Raw genomic sequence first — 15,882 nt, forward strand, 5'->3', positions numbered from 1 at the left:
ACGATACCCAGTCCTACACATGGGTATCACTGTCTCAACTTACATAGCATGAGTTCAGAAGATGGAAAATTCCACAACAGACAGGATTTTGTCATTTTCCTGTGGAATTGTGACTGATGTATTAATTGTGTTTAAACAAACTGCCTTTTATATTATATTTTCAGAGCTCTTTTAACGTATTTTTGGCCAAGGTTGCCAGCTAGGTTGTCCTCACTGAAATGTCTTCACAGTTGAAAGTGTAATGTTGTTTTCTGCATATTCCTTTGTACAACAATAAATATAGGGCTGGGTGGTAAATCAAATCAATAATGCTGATTATAAAAAATGTGAATGATTTTGCACAATATGTGAAATTTCTAAAAATGCAAAAAAGGGTTATTTTCAGTCTAATTTGTTCAATAAAAGAATGTTGGAAATGATTTCCTTTATTTGTTTTAAATTCAACAAGCAGTTTGTTGTATTTTAGCAGAATACTGAAAGCAGAAGAACTGAGAACACTTTATTTATTAAAAAAATAAAATCTATTATTTATTTGTTAATTTATGGCAAGTAATATCGTATATTGCTCATATTTTCCTCATATCGTGCAGCACTATTGTTATACTGTTACAATTTCATCTTCCCAACAATAATAGGGTACCGTTATATTACCCCGTTATGTTTGACATGTAAACACTCAATGTCCCAATTGTTATTTTGCACTAGCTGTAGGTTATGGTTGTACATTATCACCTAATCATAATGCTTTCTACTAGTTTATGTTCCTTTCTTTTGTGTGCTGATTAACGTTACCAATGTTAGCCATGTATTGCTAAGCGAAGTGCTCAAAGACCATTCGGCACAAGAGACAACCTTGTAATAATAATTATATTATAACAATAATGATAATAATGATAATAAACACTGCATCAAGAACAGTGTTCTTCACTAATTGGCCATAGAAGTGAAACATCATGTTCTGGAACAATATTTTGGTTTGTGTGGACTTTAACGGCAGTGTAACTAAGATGAACCTTAGCACTCTCTGTCGTGCAACCAAACATCGACACAACTTTAGTATCAAACTAACTAGTTTCAATGAGGGCTGTCAAAATAAACAAGATAATAACGAGTTAATGCAATTTCCTTTCAACAGCAGCAATTTATTTGACGCACACATTCTGTGATTTGGGCCTCCCACCGATCTGGAGTCTGGGAAATCCAGAAGTGATGCAGCAATCAGTAATTCCAGTTACCTCAGGGTCAAAGCACATTATTTTGACCCACAATGAGAACTTCTGTCGCATGCTTTGACTGATATGAAGAAAGAGAGGTATTTAGCCGACGTGTGCGCTGAGCACTTTCTGCAAGTAGCCAGACAGTGGGATATTGAACAATAAGTCAGCACACCGACCAAAGATCAGAGCACGCAGCATGACTGCAGCGGCCAGGACTCTCCTGTTGGAGCAGGTGCCTTACGTTGCACATCGAGCAATCACATTTTCTCTCACACTTTATTGTTTGTATGAACTATTTTTTATTTTGATCCCACTTAGAAGGGGATGTTTTGTGAGCCTTTATTTTCTAGCACGTGAGGTTAAACACAATGACATTGTTAGAATCCAGGACTTTTACATGTCTAGAGTCAGGAGTCCCTAATATTAAATCCCAATCTTCCCAGTTACGCACTCACAGACTTTGAGGTGCATTCGCGGCAAGACTGTGAGGGTTCTGGGCTGTCCCACTGTCAAATAATCAAGTGCATGAAAGCACTCTCGCAGACATTTTGAGCCCTTTTTGAACACTTTCCGTTGATCTGCATTTCTGCAGTCTTTGGCTGAGACAAATTTCCATAATTCATAGCATTATAATGTTAAAACAGGGGATTAGCCGAGGAAGCCCGGAAGCGTTAAAAGAAAAAAAAATTGCAAACAAGGAGGATTTAAAACCTTCTATCTGGTTTCCCACAACTCAGGTCCCTCATTGTTTGCATCACACTACAGAACAGATCACTGAAACATTAGCACACATCCTGAAAGGCTGCCATGCTTACAGGGGAATGTACATAGCACGTCATAGCAGTATAGTGGAGCTAATACTGAAATACTGAACAAACCATTTCTCACCTTAAGTAAGAATGTACAAAAATTCTCAGGTAAAACCATCAATGTTTCAGCACTGCAATAGTAACTCTGGTACCTTCTCACAGCTGCTTGCTAATACACCAGATGTTGTTGTGATCAAGGAGGAGTCCAGTGAGGTGTTCATTTTAGAGGTTGCATGCACCTTTGATCCTAGCATGGAGGAAGCTTTTTAGACCAAGGTCATTAAATACCAAACACTCCTAAATACCATCTCAGAGCTAGGCTATGGGTGCTGACTATTTGTTTTCATATTTGGCTATTTGGCTATCATAGGCAGCTGCCAAACAGTATATGACGAAGACGCTGTTACTTATACCTATGATAACAGAGGGGTATGCTTAATAGTATGAAGACCTGCTGTATGCCAATGGCCCATGATTTTGTATATATATATAATATTATAGATGCAGTTAAATATATATATATATATATATATATATATATATATATATATTTAACTGCATCTATAATATTTATGTCCCTGTAAATTATTCTTTTCAAGTGGACTTAAGTTGTTAAAATTGTGTGTGTGTGTGTGTGTGTGTGTGTGTGTGTGTGTGTGTGTGTGTGTGTGTGTGTGTGTGTGTGTGTGTGTGTGTGTGTGTGTGTGTGTACTGACCATGGAGTCTTCATCAGCAATGAAGACTGTACAGGCTTGGGCCTGCATAAAGGACAGCATGGTTCCTGCTATCTTTCTCAGTAAAACCTCCAGACATTGCTGCTCCTCAAAGATCAGACTGGCCAGGTCCAACAGCACCTTCACACACACAAATACACACACACACACACACACACAAAAAAAATTCATCATGTTCCGAGTTGTGTCTATGCATACTCACACTTTCAGAGATGCACCTTGACACCCACCTGATTGCGTCTGTTTTCCAGCTGCGATGTCTCATAGAGCTGAGCGTTGTGCAGGACAATGCCTGAAAAGGCCAAATAAGCTGAGAAGTCCTGTTGGAGAGGACAAAGGAAAATGACAGATGATAAAAGGAAGGACACACACAGGTGGAGAAAGATGGACTGAGGAACTGGACATTTTTATATTCAGTGTATCCGGGAGACCTTTTGACACAGGTCAGGACAGCTTCTGTTAACAGTCCAGGCTAGAGCGGTCGGCTACTAATCGGAAGGTCGGTGGTTCCATCTTTATCATCAGCTGATAGAACAGCTGATGACTCTGGTAAAACCGGAGGTGGGGGGACTTATGTAAACAAGGTTTGGTGCATGGACATGGACACGTATGAACTCACTTCAGGCTTCCATTCTTTTGCTCTATCCCTGTTCCCAGATACAAAAACACACGGCCACCACGGAGTCTGAATGGGTGGTTGGAGTGTGTCCAGCGCTTAAAAAAAACAGCAAAAAACAACTAATACTCAATGTTGGCAATGTAGTCATTTACTACATCCTACGTAGAACGTAGAGCATGCAAGGTTTTTCTCTCTTGTGGCCGCCAAAACTCTCTTTTCTGTTCTGTGACTGAGGAGCTCTCTGCTCTCTCCTTATGTGCAGCAGCACTGCGCAGGCAGTTAGAAGGGGAGGGGGGACAGGGGACGGGGGCCGGGCTGCCTGCGGTGGAGACGAGAGACAGTGGGACTGGACGGGAGAAAGACGCCGCTGCACTGGCCTGGCCCCGGGCAAGCCAGCCTTCTTTGAGAATTCTTTATCCATCTTTCTCCCTCCCTTTGTAAAATTTCTTTTTTTACTTAAAATATAAGCTACCTAAGTAATAATTATAATTTGATATAAATTCCTGTAGTGACATTGTGATTAGATGGCTAAAGATTTTGATTTCTTTCTATCTACCTTGCTGACACAACCACTAAACTTTATGCAAATTATTGCGTAATGATATCACATATATGCAAATGATCATATGACGTCATCTAGCTATTTTAACGACTTCTGGCGCTATTGTTAGCTACTTTTATTGGAAAAGAGTTGGCAACACTGGTTGGTGCCTGGGGACTGACTGAAATGGAGTATAAAGCCGCGATTACAGTTTACCTGGCGTTAGCATGTAGCTAGATGTAGTCAGCAGTGGACTGTAACAGGAGTAGCAGCACTAAACTCACTAATAAAGGCTTCTAAACCAAAACATACACAACCGGACAAAGAATTGTGAAGAAATAAACATCAGAAACCAAGATTACAGCTTTCTCTGATGATAGCATGTAGCTAACATTATGGTTACATGTAGCAGTGGACTAACTGTAATGGAGTATATAGTGGCACTTATTAGCGTGCAAATCACTAATTAAAGCTTGAAAACCTACAACTACACAATGGAACATGTTCCAGCAGGAATGTGATCTGAAATTGGCCAAGATTACAGCTTTCTCTGGCGTTAGCATTTAGCTACCTGTAGCGGTATATCTAACTATAAAGCAAGGAATCTCTGTCAGTCTGTCATTCAAATATCTCTAGAACCAATATATTTCACACTTGGTGAGTGTATTGCTTGGAACCCAAGGATAGATATATATCAAATAGATCTGGTGCTCAGTAAAAAATAGACTCAACTACGAAAAGATCGCTGCAAGTCTGTTCTGCTCCGCGTCTGTTCTGCTCCGCGTCTGGTGTGAACAGCTAGATTGACTGACATGGGAACCGAAATGAAAAGGGAGCGTTACACTTTGGGTCCAATAAACCTGCTTTTAAGTGTCATACCAGGCAGCTTATTCTACTAACAGTCGCGTTTCAAACAAAATACGCACTTACGTTTACGTCCAGGACGACATAGAATCTTTCCAGGATATCTGGTCATTTCTATCAAGTTTCCATGACTGAAAAACTACTCTTCTAAATGTCCAGGTTTTCCAGGACGTGTGGGAACCCTGATAATCTGCCCAACACCTTTTTCATCAGCAAAATATCCTGCAACTATTGAACTTTACTAACCTTTTCATCCTGTTCAGTGAAGGCACTGTCCTCCCCACATTTTTTATTAATAGCCTGAGCCACTCCAACTACCTGTGATAGATATAATGGAGAAAAAACAACAGAAAAAGTTGACAAAAAGCAGAATTAGTTCCCTACCGTAGTGCAAAAAGGACTTAGGAACAAAACTTTTTTTGACTTGTGTTGCCGAAAATACATTTAAAGTCAATTTGTCCAAGCTTCAAATCGGAAAGTAAAGTTGTGGGTCAAACACAGCTCTATTAAAAAAAGTGGTTGTAACTGAATTGAAAATAATTTGTATTATATATATACAATGTGAATGATACTATTGCCTTTTTCTTTCAAATGATGGACAAGATGTTTGATAAGGTTTCTCATCAACAATCCCAAGGCTACCAGAAATCCTCTCAACAAGGTTTGCATTGCTAAAGCTGTTTAATGGAAAATGATGCAATTAAGTGGTGAAAGACTCAATTTGGCTAGAGCGACTGTAACTGTAAAGACTCAGGTTCAAATGGCTAATCCAGTCCCGCGCTGGATAAGAATGTCAGCTTTGCAAACACCATATACTGCATAAATAACTTGTATAGCTGGCTCCCGAAAAACCGCAAAACCAAAACATAAACATCCCAAAATATAACTAGAGCATTTAGTTGACCGAAAAAGTCTTAACACAAGGTGTACTTACTAACTTTTTTTCAGAACTGCTGCATCTTATGGTCTTGCTCAGTGGATGGAGTTTTCTCAGTTGTCATGGAGATGGCACAGTTGTAACCAGATGAAGTTCAATACTTACATATTGTATATACTGACAATTGAGCTATATCTATAACAACCAAGCAAAGAAGCAAGCTGAAGAAGACCATGAGATGAGGTTGAAAGATCTGGAAGAAGCTAGCAAGTGGACACTGAATTATTCTTTTTGTCAAAACATGTCATACAGATTAGCTAAAAGGCATTTTAGGCACCTAAAAAAAGGACCACACAAAAAAAAATCAATATCAGTTAAAGTTTACGCTTTATTTAAAATATTTTCAATGCTTTACCTTGCCGTTAGACAGCCCTTTCCGACGGGGAACTAAAGCCTATACTGTAAATCTTAGACTGCTCTCTTTAAATCCACTTCATTGACAAAAACAATAATTTCACCTCCCAGAACACGGGAGCTGCTGCTTTACCGTTACCGCTGCCTAACGTGTCAGCCACAGCAGTAACCTTACATTGCATAGCTTCTGTGCCGTTAATTCCAATTCCAAACTTAGCACGGGTGAAGTTGACTCAGGCAGTGCTAGTATTCACATTATTCAGAGCCTTATTGATTAGCGTACTGTGGTAACATCCGTCATTGCTTTTTAAGGTAGCATTTCCAATAGAAAAACCTGGACAAAAACGCAGATGGACTCAACCCTTAGGTGGACCTCTATCCTTTTGGTTTATGGTTAACTTCTAGTAGTTAAGTAGTTAAACACAAGCTGTACTGTATGCAGTATGTACAGCTTCTGTGTGTATTGCCTTACCTCGTCTCTGTGGTTCTTGATGGGAAGGCAAAGGATACTCTGGGTTTTGTAACCTGTGACCAGGTCTACCTCAGCATTGAACCTTGGGTCCTGGGGGGGCAAAGCATATGAAGAGAATTTGATCCCATCTTTAAAGCAATACTGTTTACAATTGGGTCTGACTTACATTTTGGGACTGATATCTGGTTTTATTAAATTAAATGATATCTGTATTCAAAACCTAAAATAAATTCAACCAGCTAGCTACACTTGTAGGAACTACAGCAACAATTTGCATTAAAAAAAAATATTTTCTGTAGGAGCTGCACGCATGCAGCTGTCAGCATTAATGCAACACAAAATTCTTCTCCAAAACAAAGGCCCCACATAAATAGTTTTGTTAGTGCTTGGTTTCAATCATAAGGAGGCAAAAACCTTCTTTGGTGTGTACATGTGGAGTTCAACAGAGAGAAGTGGCTTCTGAAGGCATGTTAAGGACCAGTGGATTGAGAGATGTTTTGTTTAGAGGACTATTCTCTTGTTGGAAACTCTCCCACCCACCGCTGATCTTTAAACACTCAGCTTCTCTCTGTCAAAACCATTATCCTCTAAACTCAAGGGCTGTGTGTGTGTGTGTGTGTGTGTGTGTGTGTGTGTGTGTGTGTGTGTGTGTGTGTGTGTGTGTGTGTGTGTGTGTGTGTGTGTGTGTGTGTGTGTGTGTGTGTGTGTGTGTGTGTGCCCGTGTGTAAAGAGGAAGAACCCCGATTTCAGAATAGAACTACACAAAACAGGTTTGGTGTGGTATGATAACATGAGTCCTTATGTTAACATGATCCTAACATGATTTTTGTGCATATTACAGTGTTCTCAATAGCTCTACTGACTGTTATCTGTGTGATATATTAAGTAAATTAAGACTGCATTACAAATTATTGACCTTGTCAGCAGAGATTTTCCCAAATGTATACTGGATAAGCTCCAGTAAAGCAGTTATAGACGTATCGAGATGTTTCAGACAAAGGATAATATCATCTACAAATGAAGCCATTCTATGTTCCACTTGACCAATTGTAATACCAGACAGGCCTATATGCCTCCGTGAACTTCGAGTCTGGGCAGGAGGGGGCGGGGGAAACGACTCTCCAGTATTTTGAATTGGTAGTGCAGTAACTATTTTAACCGCTAGCTGCCAGTATTACATACAATATTACATATTGCACCTTTAATCAATAGATCTGTAAAACTGAGTTTCACACAATGAATCATGCAAAAACATCAATTTAAATATTGTGTTTAGTGGAGATGCACTCATACATTTCTTGGAAATAAGTCATTTAACATGAAAAAAGCATAAAAATGACTAATGGACTAAGGAAATCTTTGTAGACTAAGACCACAACGACCAATTAGTCAACTAATTGACTCAGAGGGGGCAGCCGTACAACCTACACCTACTATTTCCTGTTTCAAGATGACTCACAAGCCACCAGTGGTGGAATGTAACTAAGTACATTTACTCAAGTACGGGCTTCCTTTACTAGTGCATTGAAAGAATCACAGAGAGCAATGCACCTTTAGCCCAGTCTAATGGTGACACCAACAGGCACATTCAGTGGTGGGATGTAACTAAGTACATTTACTCCAGTACTGTACTTCAGTCCAAATGTTGAGGTACTTGTACTTTACTTGAGTCTTTTCTTTTCATGCCATTTTCTACTTCTACTCCGAGAGAGAAATGTTGTACTTTTTACTCCACTACATTCATCTGACAGCTTTAGGTACTAGTTACTTTACAAATTAAGATTTCTGCACACATTGTGGCAGGGTTGGGTCAGTGATAGAGCGCACATTTACTGAGAGGTTTATGCATCGACACAGAGGTCCAGGGTTTGAATCCGACCTGTGAGAATTTCCTGCATGTCTTTCCTCCCTCTCTCCCCTTTCTCACCTAGCTGTCCTGTCAAAAAAAATTAAAGGCGGAAAAGCCCAAAAATAATCTTTAAAAAAAATTTAATCTGATGTGTTACATGAAATTATCCATCCATCCATCCATCCATCTTCATCCGCTTATCCGGTGTCGGGTCGCGGGGGGAGCAGCTCCAGCAGGGGACCCCAAACTTCCCTTTCCCAAGCCACATTAACCAGCTCCGACTGGGGGATCCCGAGGCGTTCCCAGGCCAGGTTGGAGATATAATCCCTCCACCTAGTCCTGGGTCTTCCCCGAGGCCTCCTCCCAGCTGGACGTACCTGGAACACCTCCCTAGGGAGGCGCAGGAGGCATCCTTACCAGATGCCCGAACCACCTCAACTGGCTCCTTTCGATGCGAAGGAGCAGCGGCTCTACTCCCAGCTCCTCACGGATGACTGAGCTTCTCACCCTATCTCTAAGGGAGACGCCAGCCACCCTCCTGAGGAAACCCATTTCGGCCGCTTGTACCCTGGATCTCGTTCTTTCGGTCATGACCCAGCCCTCATGACCATAGGTGAGGGTAGGAACGAAAACTGACCGGTAGATCGAGAGCTTTGCCTTCTGGCTCAGCTCTCTTTTCGTCACAACGGTGCGATAAATTGAATGTAATACCGCACCCGCTGCACCGATTCTCCGACCAATCTCCCGCTCCATTGTCCCCTCACTCGCGAACAAAACCCCAAGGTACATAAACTCCTTCACTTGGGGTAAGGACTCATTCCCTACCTGGAGTAGACACTCCATTGGTTTCCTGCTGAGAACCATGGCCTCAGATTTAGAGGTGCTGATCCTCATCCCAACTGCTTCACACTCGGCTGCGAACCGATCCAGTGAGTGCTGAAGGTCACAGGCCGATGATGCCATCAGGACCACATCATCTGCAAAGAGCAGCGATGAGATCCCCAACCCACCGAACTGCAACCCCTCCCCACCCCGACTACGCCTTGATATCCTGTCCATATATATTACAAACAGGATTGGTGACAAAGCGCAGCCCTGGCGGAGGCCAACCCTCACCTGAAACGAGTCCGACTTACTGCTGAGAACCCGGACACAGCTCTCACTTTGGTCGTACAGAGATTGGATGGCCCTGAGAAGAGACCCCCTCACCCCATACTCCCGCAGCACCCCCCACAGTATCTCCCGGGGGACCTGGTCATACGCCTTTTCCAGATCCACAAAACACATGTAGACCGGTTGGGCATACTCCCAGGCTCCCTCCAGGATCCTTGCGAGAGTGAAGAGCTGGTCCACGACCAGGATGGAATCCACATTGTTCCTCTTCAACCTGAGGTTCGACTATCGGCCGAACCCTCCTTTCCAGCACCTTGGAGTAGACTTTACCAGGGAGGCTGAGAAGTGTGATACCCCTGTAATTGGCACACACCCTCAGGTCCCCCTTTTTAAAAAGGGGAACCACCACCCCGGTCTGCCACTCCTTTGGCACTGTCCCAGACTTCCACGCAATGTTGAAGAGGCGTGTCAACCAGGACAGCCCCTCCACACCCAGAGCCTTGAGCATTTCTGGACGGATCTCATCAATCCCCGGGGCTTTGCCACTGTGGAGTTGTTTGACTACATCAGTGACTTCCGCCCGGGAAATCGACGACAATCCCCCATCATCCTCCAGCTCTGCCTCTAACATAGAGGGCGTATTAGTCGGATTCAGGAGTTCCAAAAAAGGGCTCCTTCCACCTCCCTATTACCTCCTCAGTTGAGGTCAACAGTGTGCCATCCTTACTGTACACAGCTTGGATGGTTCCCCGCTTCCCCCTCCTGAGGTGGCAAACACTTTTCCAGAAGCACCTTGGTGCCGACCGAAAGTCCTTCTCCATGTCTTCTCCAAACTTCTCCCACACCCATGAAATGAAATGATTAGAACATTAAACACACAACTGTTTGGATCCTTTACATTTTCTAAAATGGGAGGATTTTTTCTGCATTGAGTACTTTTACTTACGTAATACTTTTCCTGATGATACTTACATACATTTAGTAACATTTTTGATGCAGGACTTTTACAGTGTGGTATTAGTATTTTTACTTAAGTAAAGGATCTGAATTCTTCTTCCACCACTGCAAGCCACAAAAGTCTTTCAATAAAGCAAAAGTTACTCCAGAGCAAGAAAACTATCTGCCCACAATGTTTACATGAAGAATTATCATTTGAAATCCAAGAAATGTAACAGGATCAACTGAAATTGAGACAAAACTCAGTGAATAAGAGATCTATCGTGCAGGTTAAGGACTTTTTCAAATTTCTCCAAATTGGCCATTTTGTGTAATCTCTTTAAAGCAAGAACAGATATCAACTCTTCTCTCTTTGGAAAAACTGACTTATGACCTCAATCAAAATTCGGCCAAATTCTGGAGACTTTGGAGACTGTTGCACTCCTTCCTGCAGAGACTCTGACTTCCTTGTCTTTGGTTTAATATGTACTCTGCTATTTATTTCTTGTACAGTCATAGTTGGTAATCATATTTAAACAGTTGTTTATATGTGTGTGTGTTACTTTCAAAAATAAATTAAAATAAAGAAAATCTTGCAGGCTTTCAACCGAAGATTGCATTTTGGATACAGCACAGTGCAGGCATTGAGGAATCCATCCCCCCCTCCACCACCCACCCCCGCGCCCCAGCCTCTCTGTAGATTGGTTTGGCCCAGGCTGTCGTAATGTAAACAGGGAGACGAGGGTTTGTTTTCTCATCGCACTGCTGAAATGATTGTAATCCTGAGCAGACTAATGGGAAGTTAAAGATCCAATCAGAGAGCTGGGGAGTCCCTCAGATGCCGCAGATTAACTTCCTGGAAGCAGTATCAGGTTCTGAAGTAGCGCGCACACACACACACACACACACACACACACACAAAATACAGCATGTTGAGATTATCTGAAGTAACATTGTCTATAAATTTGTTAGTGCACATCATGATACACATACACACACTCATACACATGCATTTGTATGTGATCACACCACTAAGCACACAAACAGAATTGTATGCACACACACACAAACTTTATATTTATATTCATATGTGCTTACAAGTATTAATTTCACACCTTCATGCACAAAGACATTTGCTCTCAACCACACTTGAACCCTCAAGGGCACTCGCTCACACACACACACACACACAGCAAGCTAATTGGATGCAGGTGGACCATCCCATCAGCCACACTTCTCTATTTTCTCTATTTGTCATTTCACAATCTCTCTCTCTCACACACACACATCATCGTCATCATCATCATCATCATCATCATCATCATCATCATCATCATCATCATCGTCATCATCATCATCGTCATCATCGGTGTCTTGTGGTTGGCAGGCAACCAGATGACAGCTATCAAAGGAGGAAGGTAGGAAATCTCACTCTACCTTTCTCTCTCTGGTTGGTTTGTGTACAGAAACCAAAGCAACGCACAGAGCTGACCATTACCTGCAGTAAAAACCCCGATTGAGACGCATATTCCGAATGCACATGTCCAAAGAATTCTTCTAAATCTGAATAGTAGCGGAATATCCCACGTCTTAATCGGAAAATGCTATGTTCGGAAAAAGGCCTTATTCTGAATATCCAACCGGAATACATGACCTGTATCAAATTCTGAATATTGTCTTATTCGGAATAATAGTGGAATATTGGTATGCATGTAAATGTACTGAATGATGTTTCACAATCAGTTTTAAAGCTATTTAGATTACATTTCCATGACAAAAATCAGTTAGTTTTGATTCAAATGAAAGGTCTACATATTTCAGTGTTTCTCAAATGGGGGTACCCTTAGCCCTAGGGGTACTTTGGAGTACTGCAGGGGTACGTGAGATTATCCAGGGTCAGGTCGCGGGAGCAGCAGCTCCAGCAGGGGACCCCAAACTTCCCTTTTCCTGGGCCACATCAAGCTATGTTTATGGTAGCGGTGATGTTCCGGGCGCAAGGTGCACGCACCATAAAACATCACCCCCCGGCTGTCATTTCCAGCGCGAAGGCTTCGAAGCTGTCGCTGGGCGTGGTCGTGCACCTTGTTGAATTTTTGGAACTACACACCCACTGCTACATCTGTATGATTCTTCATGTACAGACCACAGGGAGTCAAACATCTGTATGATTCTTCATGTACAGACCACAGGGAGTCAAACATCTGTATGATTCTTCATGTACAGACCACAGGGAGTCAAACATCTGTATGATTCTTCATGTACAGACCACAGGGAGTCAAACATCTGTATGATTCTTCATATACAGACCACAGAGAGTCAAACATCTGTATGATTCTTCATGTACAGACCACAGGGAGTCAAACATCTGTATGATTCTTCATGTACAGACCACAGGGAGTCAAACATCTGTATGATTCTTCATGTACAGACCACAGAGAGTCAAACATCTGTATGAATCTTCATGTACAGACCACAGAGAGTCAAACATCTGTATGAATCTTCATGTACAGACCACAGGGAGTCAAACATCTGTATAATTCTTCACGTACAGACCACAGGGAGTCAAACATCTGTATGATTCTTCATGTACAGACCACAGAGAGTCAAACAACTGTATGATTCTTCACGTACAGACCACAGGGAGTCAAACATCTGTATGATTCTTCATGTACAGACCACAGAGTCAAACATCTGTATGATTCTTCATGTACAGACCACAGAGTCAAACATCTGTATGATTCTTCATGTACAGACCACAGAGAGTCAAACATCTGTATGATTCTTCACGTACAGACCACAGGGAGTCAAACATCTGTATGATTCTTCACGTACACACCACAGGGAGTCAAACATCTGTATGATTCTTCATGTACAGACCACAGGGAGTCAAACATCTGTATGATTCTTCATGTACAGACCACAGGGAGTCAAACATCTGTATGATTCTTCACGTACAGACCACAGGGAGTCAAACATCTGTATGATTCTTCATGTACAGACCACAGAGAGTCAAACATCTGTATGATTCTTCACGTACAGACCACAGGGAGTCAAACATCTGTATGATTCTTCACGTACACACCACAGGGAGTCAAACATCTGTATGATTCTTCATGTACAGACCACAGGGAGTCAAACATCTGTATGATTCTTCATGTACAGACCACAGGGAGTCAAACATCTGTATGATTCTTCATGTACAGACCACAGAGAGTCAAACATCTGTATGATTCTTCATGTACAGACCACAGAGAGTCAAACATCTGTATGATTCTTCACGTACAGACCACAGAGAGTCAAACATCTGTATGATTCTTCATGTACAGACCACAGAGAGTCAAACATCTGTATGATTCTTCATGTACAGACCACAGAGAGTCAAACATCTGTATGATTCTGTATGTACAGACCACAGAGAGTCAAACATCTGTATGATTCTTCATGTGTGTAAGTTTGGGGTCCCCTGCTGGAGCTGCTGCCCCCACGACTTGACCCAGGATAATCTCACGTACCCCTGCAGTACTCCAAAGTACCCCTAGGGCTAAGCGTACCCCCATTTGAGAAACACTGAAAGACGTAGACCTTTCATTTGAATCAAAACTAATTGATTTTTGCCAAAATGTAATCTAAATAGCTTTAAAACTGATTGTGAAACATCATTCAGTACATTTACATACACACCAATATTCCACAATTATTCCACGGCTTTTTTCTACCAACATTTTTTTGAGCTGGTCAAGGGTACTTTAGGGGGTACATTATTAAAAAGTATTTGAGAATCACTGGTCTATTTTTTGTGACCTGTGTCACACAGAAGTACAGGAGCATAAGGGACCATAACATTTTTACACCACACCAGAACACCATACCCAGATTCAGAAATCATGATACTGTTAAGAGATCTAAATAATAACAGAAAATTCTGTCATGTTCGGTAGCGCTCTGCGTTCATTGTTCCTCTGTTTTTCCTAACAGTGAAGGTATTTTTGATTCTGAACTCTTCCTTTGTCCCATCGACTAACCTGTGGTTATTTTTGTATACGCAGCTCTACAAGTGTGCCACTCTGTCGATCCTGTTCCTGAGTTCCCCCGCCTATCCTCCAAGGATATCTCCAGCCGGCCAGCCCCCTGCCACCCCTGCTCCTGCTTGAGACGTTTTGTTGTTCAAATAAACTCTTTTCACTTACCAACCAGTCTCCCTTCTCTGCTTTAGGGTCCAAACGCCACTAGTTCACAACAAAGTCACTTTTAAAGAAAGAAAATTCTAAATTCTCTGATTCCATCATCTTAAATGTGAATATTTTCTGGTTTCTCTACTCCTCTGTGACAGTAGACTAAATATCTTTGAGTTGTGGACAAAATGTCAAAATTTTTGACCATTTTCTGACATTTTACAGACCAAACAACTAATCGATTACTCAAGAAAATAATCGACAGATTAATCCACAATGAAAATAATTGTTAGCTGCAGCCCTTATACGTATTTAAACATACTCATTTACAGAAAGAGCAATTCATATCAAAGTCCAATTGGCAAAGGTATTGAAAGAATGTTTTTTTTAAATAGGAGTATAAATGATATAATTGATCAAATAATATTCTTGTCAAAACGAAAAATTTTGTGTAGAAACTAAATCCTTGTCACGTATAATGAATCTTGCTATAACTGTTTGTAACTTTTATAGTTGATATGAAGGTTAAAGATAGAATATAAGATAGAAGATTAGAATATTTGTCCTAACAACGTATATGCAAAATGCATTATGTAATATGACAAAGTTACTAAGAGATAAAATGTGGTAAAAATCTGAAATTGTGTCTCCGATTTTTGCCTTCACCCCAATACGATGAAGGTGAACAGAATTTCATTTAACATGCTCACAGGATTGAGAAATGACATTAAAAAGATTCCCTGTAACGCCTCTTTTAAGAAGCTGTGTCCCTGTTACTCTGAATAACCCAAAGAGCACAATTTGGATGAACCAACCTTTTAATGTGTGCACCTCTTGGTGACTATCAACCTCAGTTCCTGATACTTCTCAACACCAAGCCAGTACAGCTTAAGGGCTTATTCCAGTCCCTCCGGAAAAACGCAATGCCGGATAATCAAGGATTTTTGCCCGCAACAATCACAAAAAAAACTCTTCTTTTCTGGAAGGACTGTCATTCAGACAGCCTGCATTGGCTGTCAGACGGTCCAGCAAAAATGCAGCTCTTTCCATCCATGTTGAATGGGGGAAGTGTGTTTGACTGTGGTGGGGCAGCAGGCCTGCGGCAAAAAGCTGAGACCGACTCAACTTTTGTAGAAACGCAATCCCACGTCATGCTGCGGTGGCCAATCATGTAAGCTTGGATCAGACTTGCGGGTGTGTTTTGAGGCAGTGGGAGAGTCCCGTACAGGAAACAGGAAACATCACTGCCTCCATCTCTGCCACGA

The 15,882-nt window shown here is 41.6% G+C and overlaps 1 protein-coding gene across 3 annotated transcripts in view; it reads right to left on the reverse strand.

The window, feature by feature from the left end:
* pde5ab (phosphodiesterase 5A, cGMP-specific, b) overlaps positions 1-15,882 on the reverse strand; it is a 118,587-nt gene that overhangs the window by 62,716 nt on the left and 39,989 nt on the right. For all 3 annotated transcript variants that reach the window (XM_039822910.1, XM_039822909.1, XM_039822908.1), the window contains exons 4-7: positions 6,548-6,637; positions 5,031-5,102; positions 2,991-3,080; positions 2,743-2,880 (exon numbers count right to left, since the gene is read on the reverse strand). In XM_039822910.1, the coding sequence (XP_039678844.1) occupies positions 2,743-2,880; positions 2,991-3,080; positions 5,031-5,102; positions 6,548-6,637 (390 nt within the window). The remainder of the gene's footprint in view (positions 1-2,742; positions 2,881-2,990; positions 3,081-5,030; positions 5,103-6,547; positions 6,638-15,882) is intronic.

The sequence above is a fragment of the Perca fluviatilis genome, chromosome 14 (assembly GCF_010015445.1).
Source record: "Perca fluviatilis chromosome 14, GENO_Pfluv_1.0, whole genome shotgun sequence".
Lineage (NCBI taxonomy): Eukaryota > Metazoa > Chordata > Actinopteri > Perciformes > Percidae > Perca > Perca fluviatilis.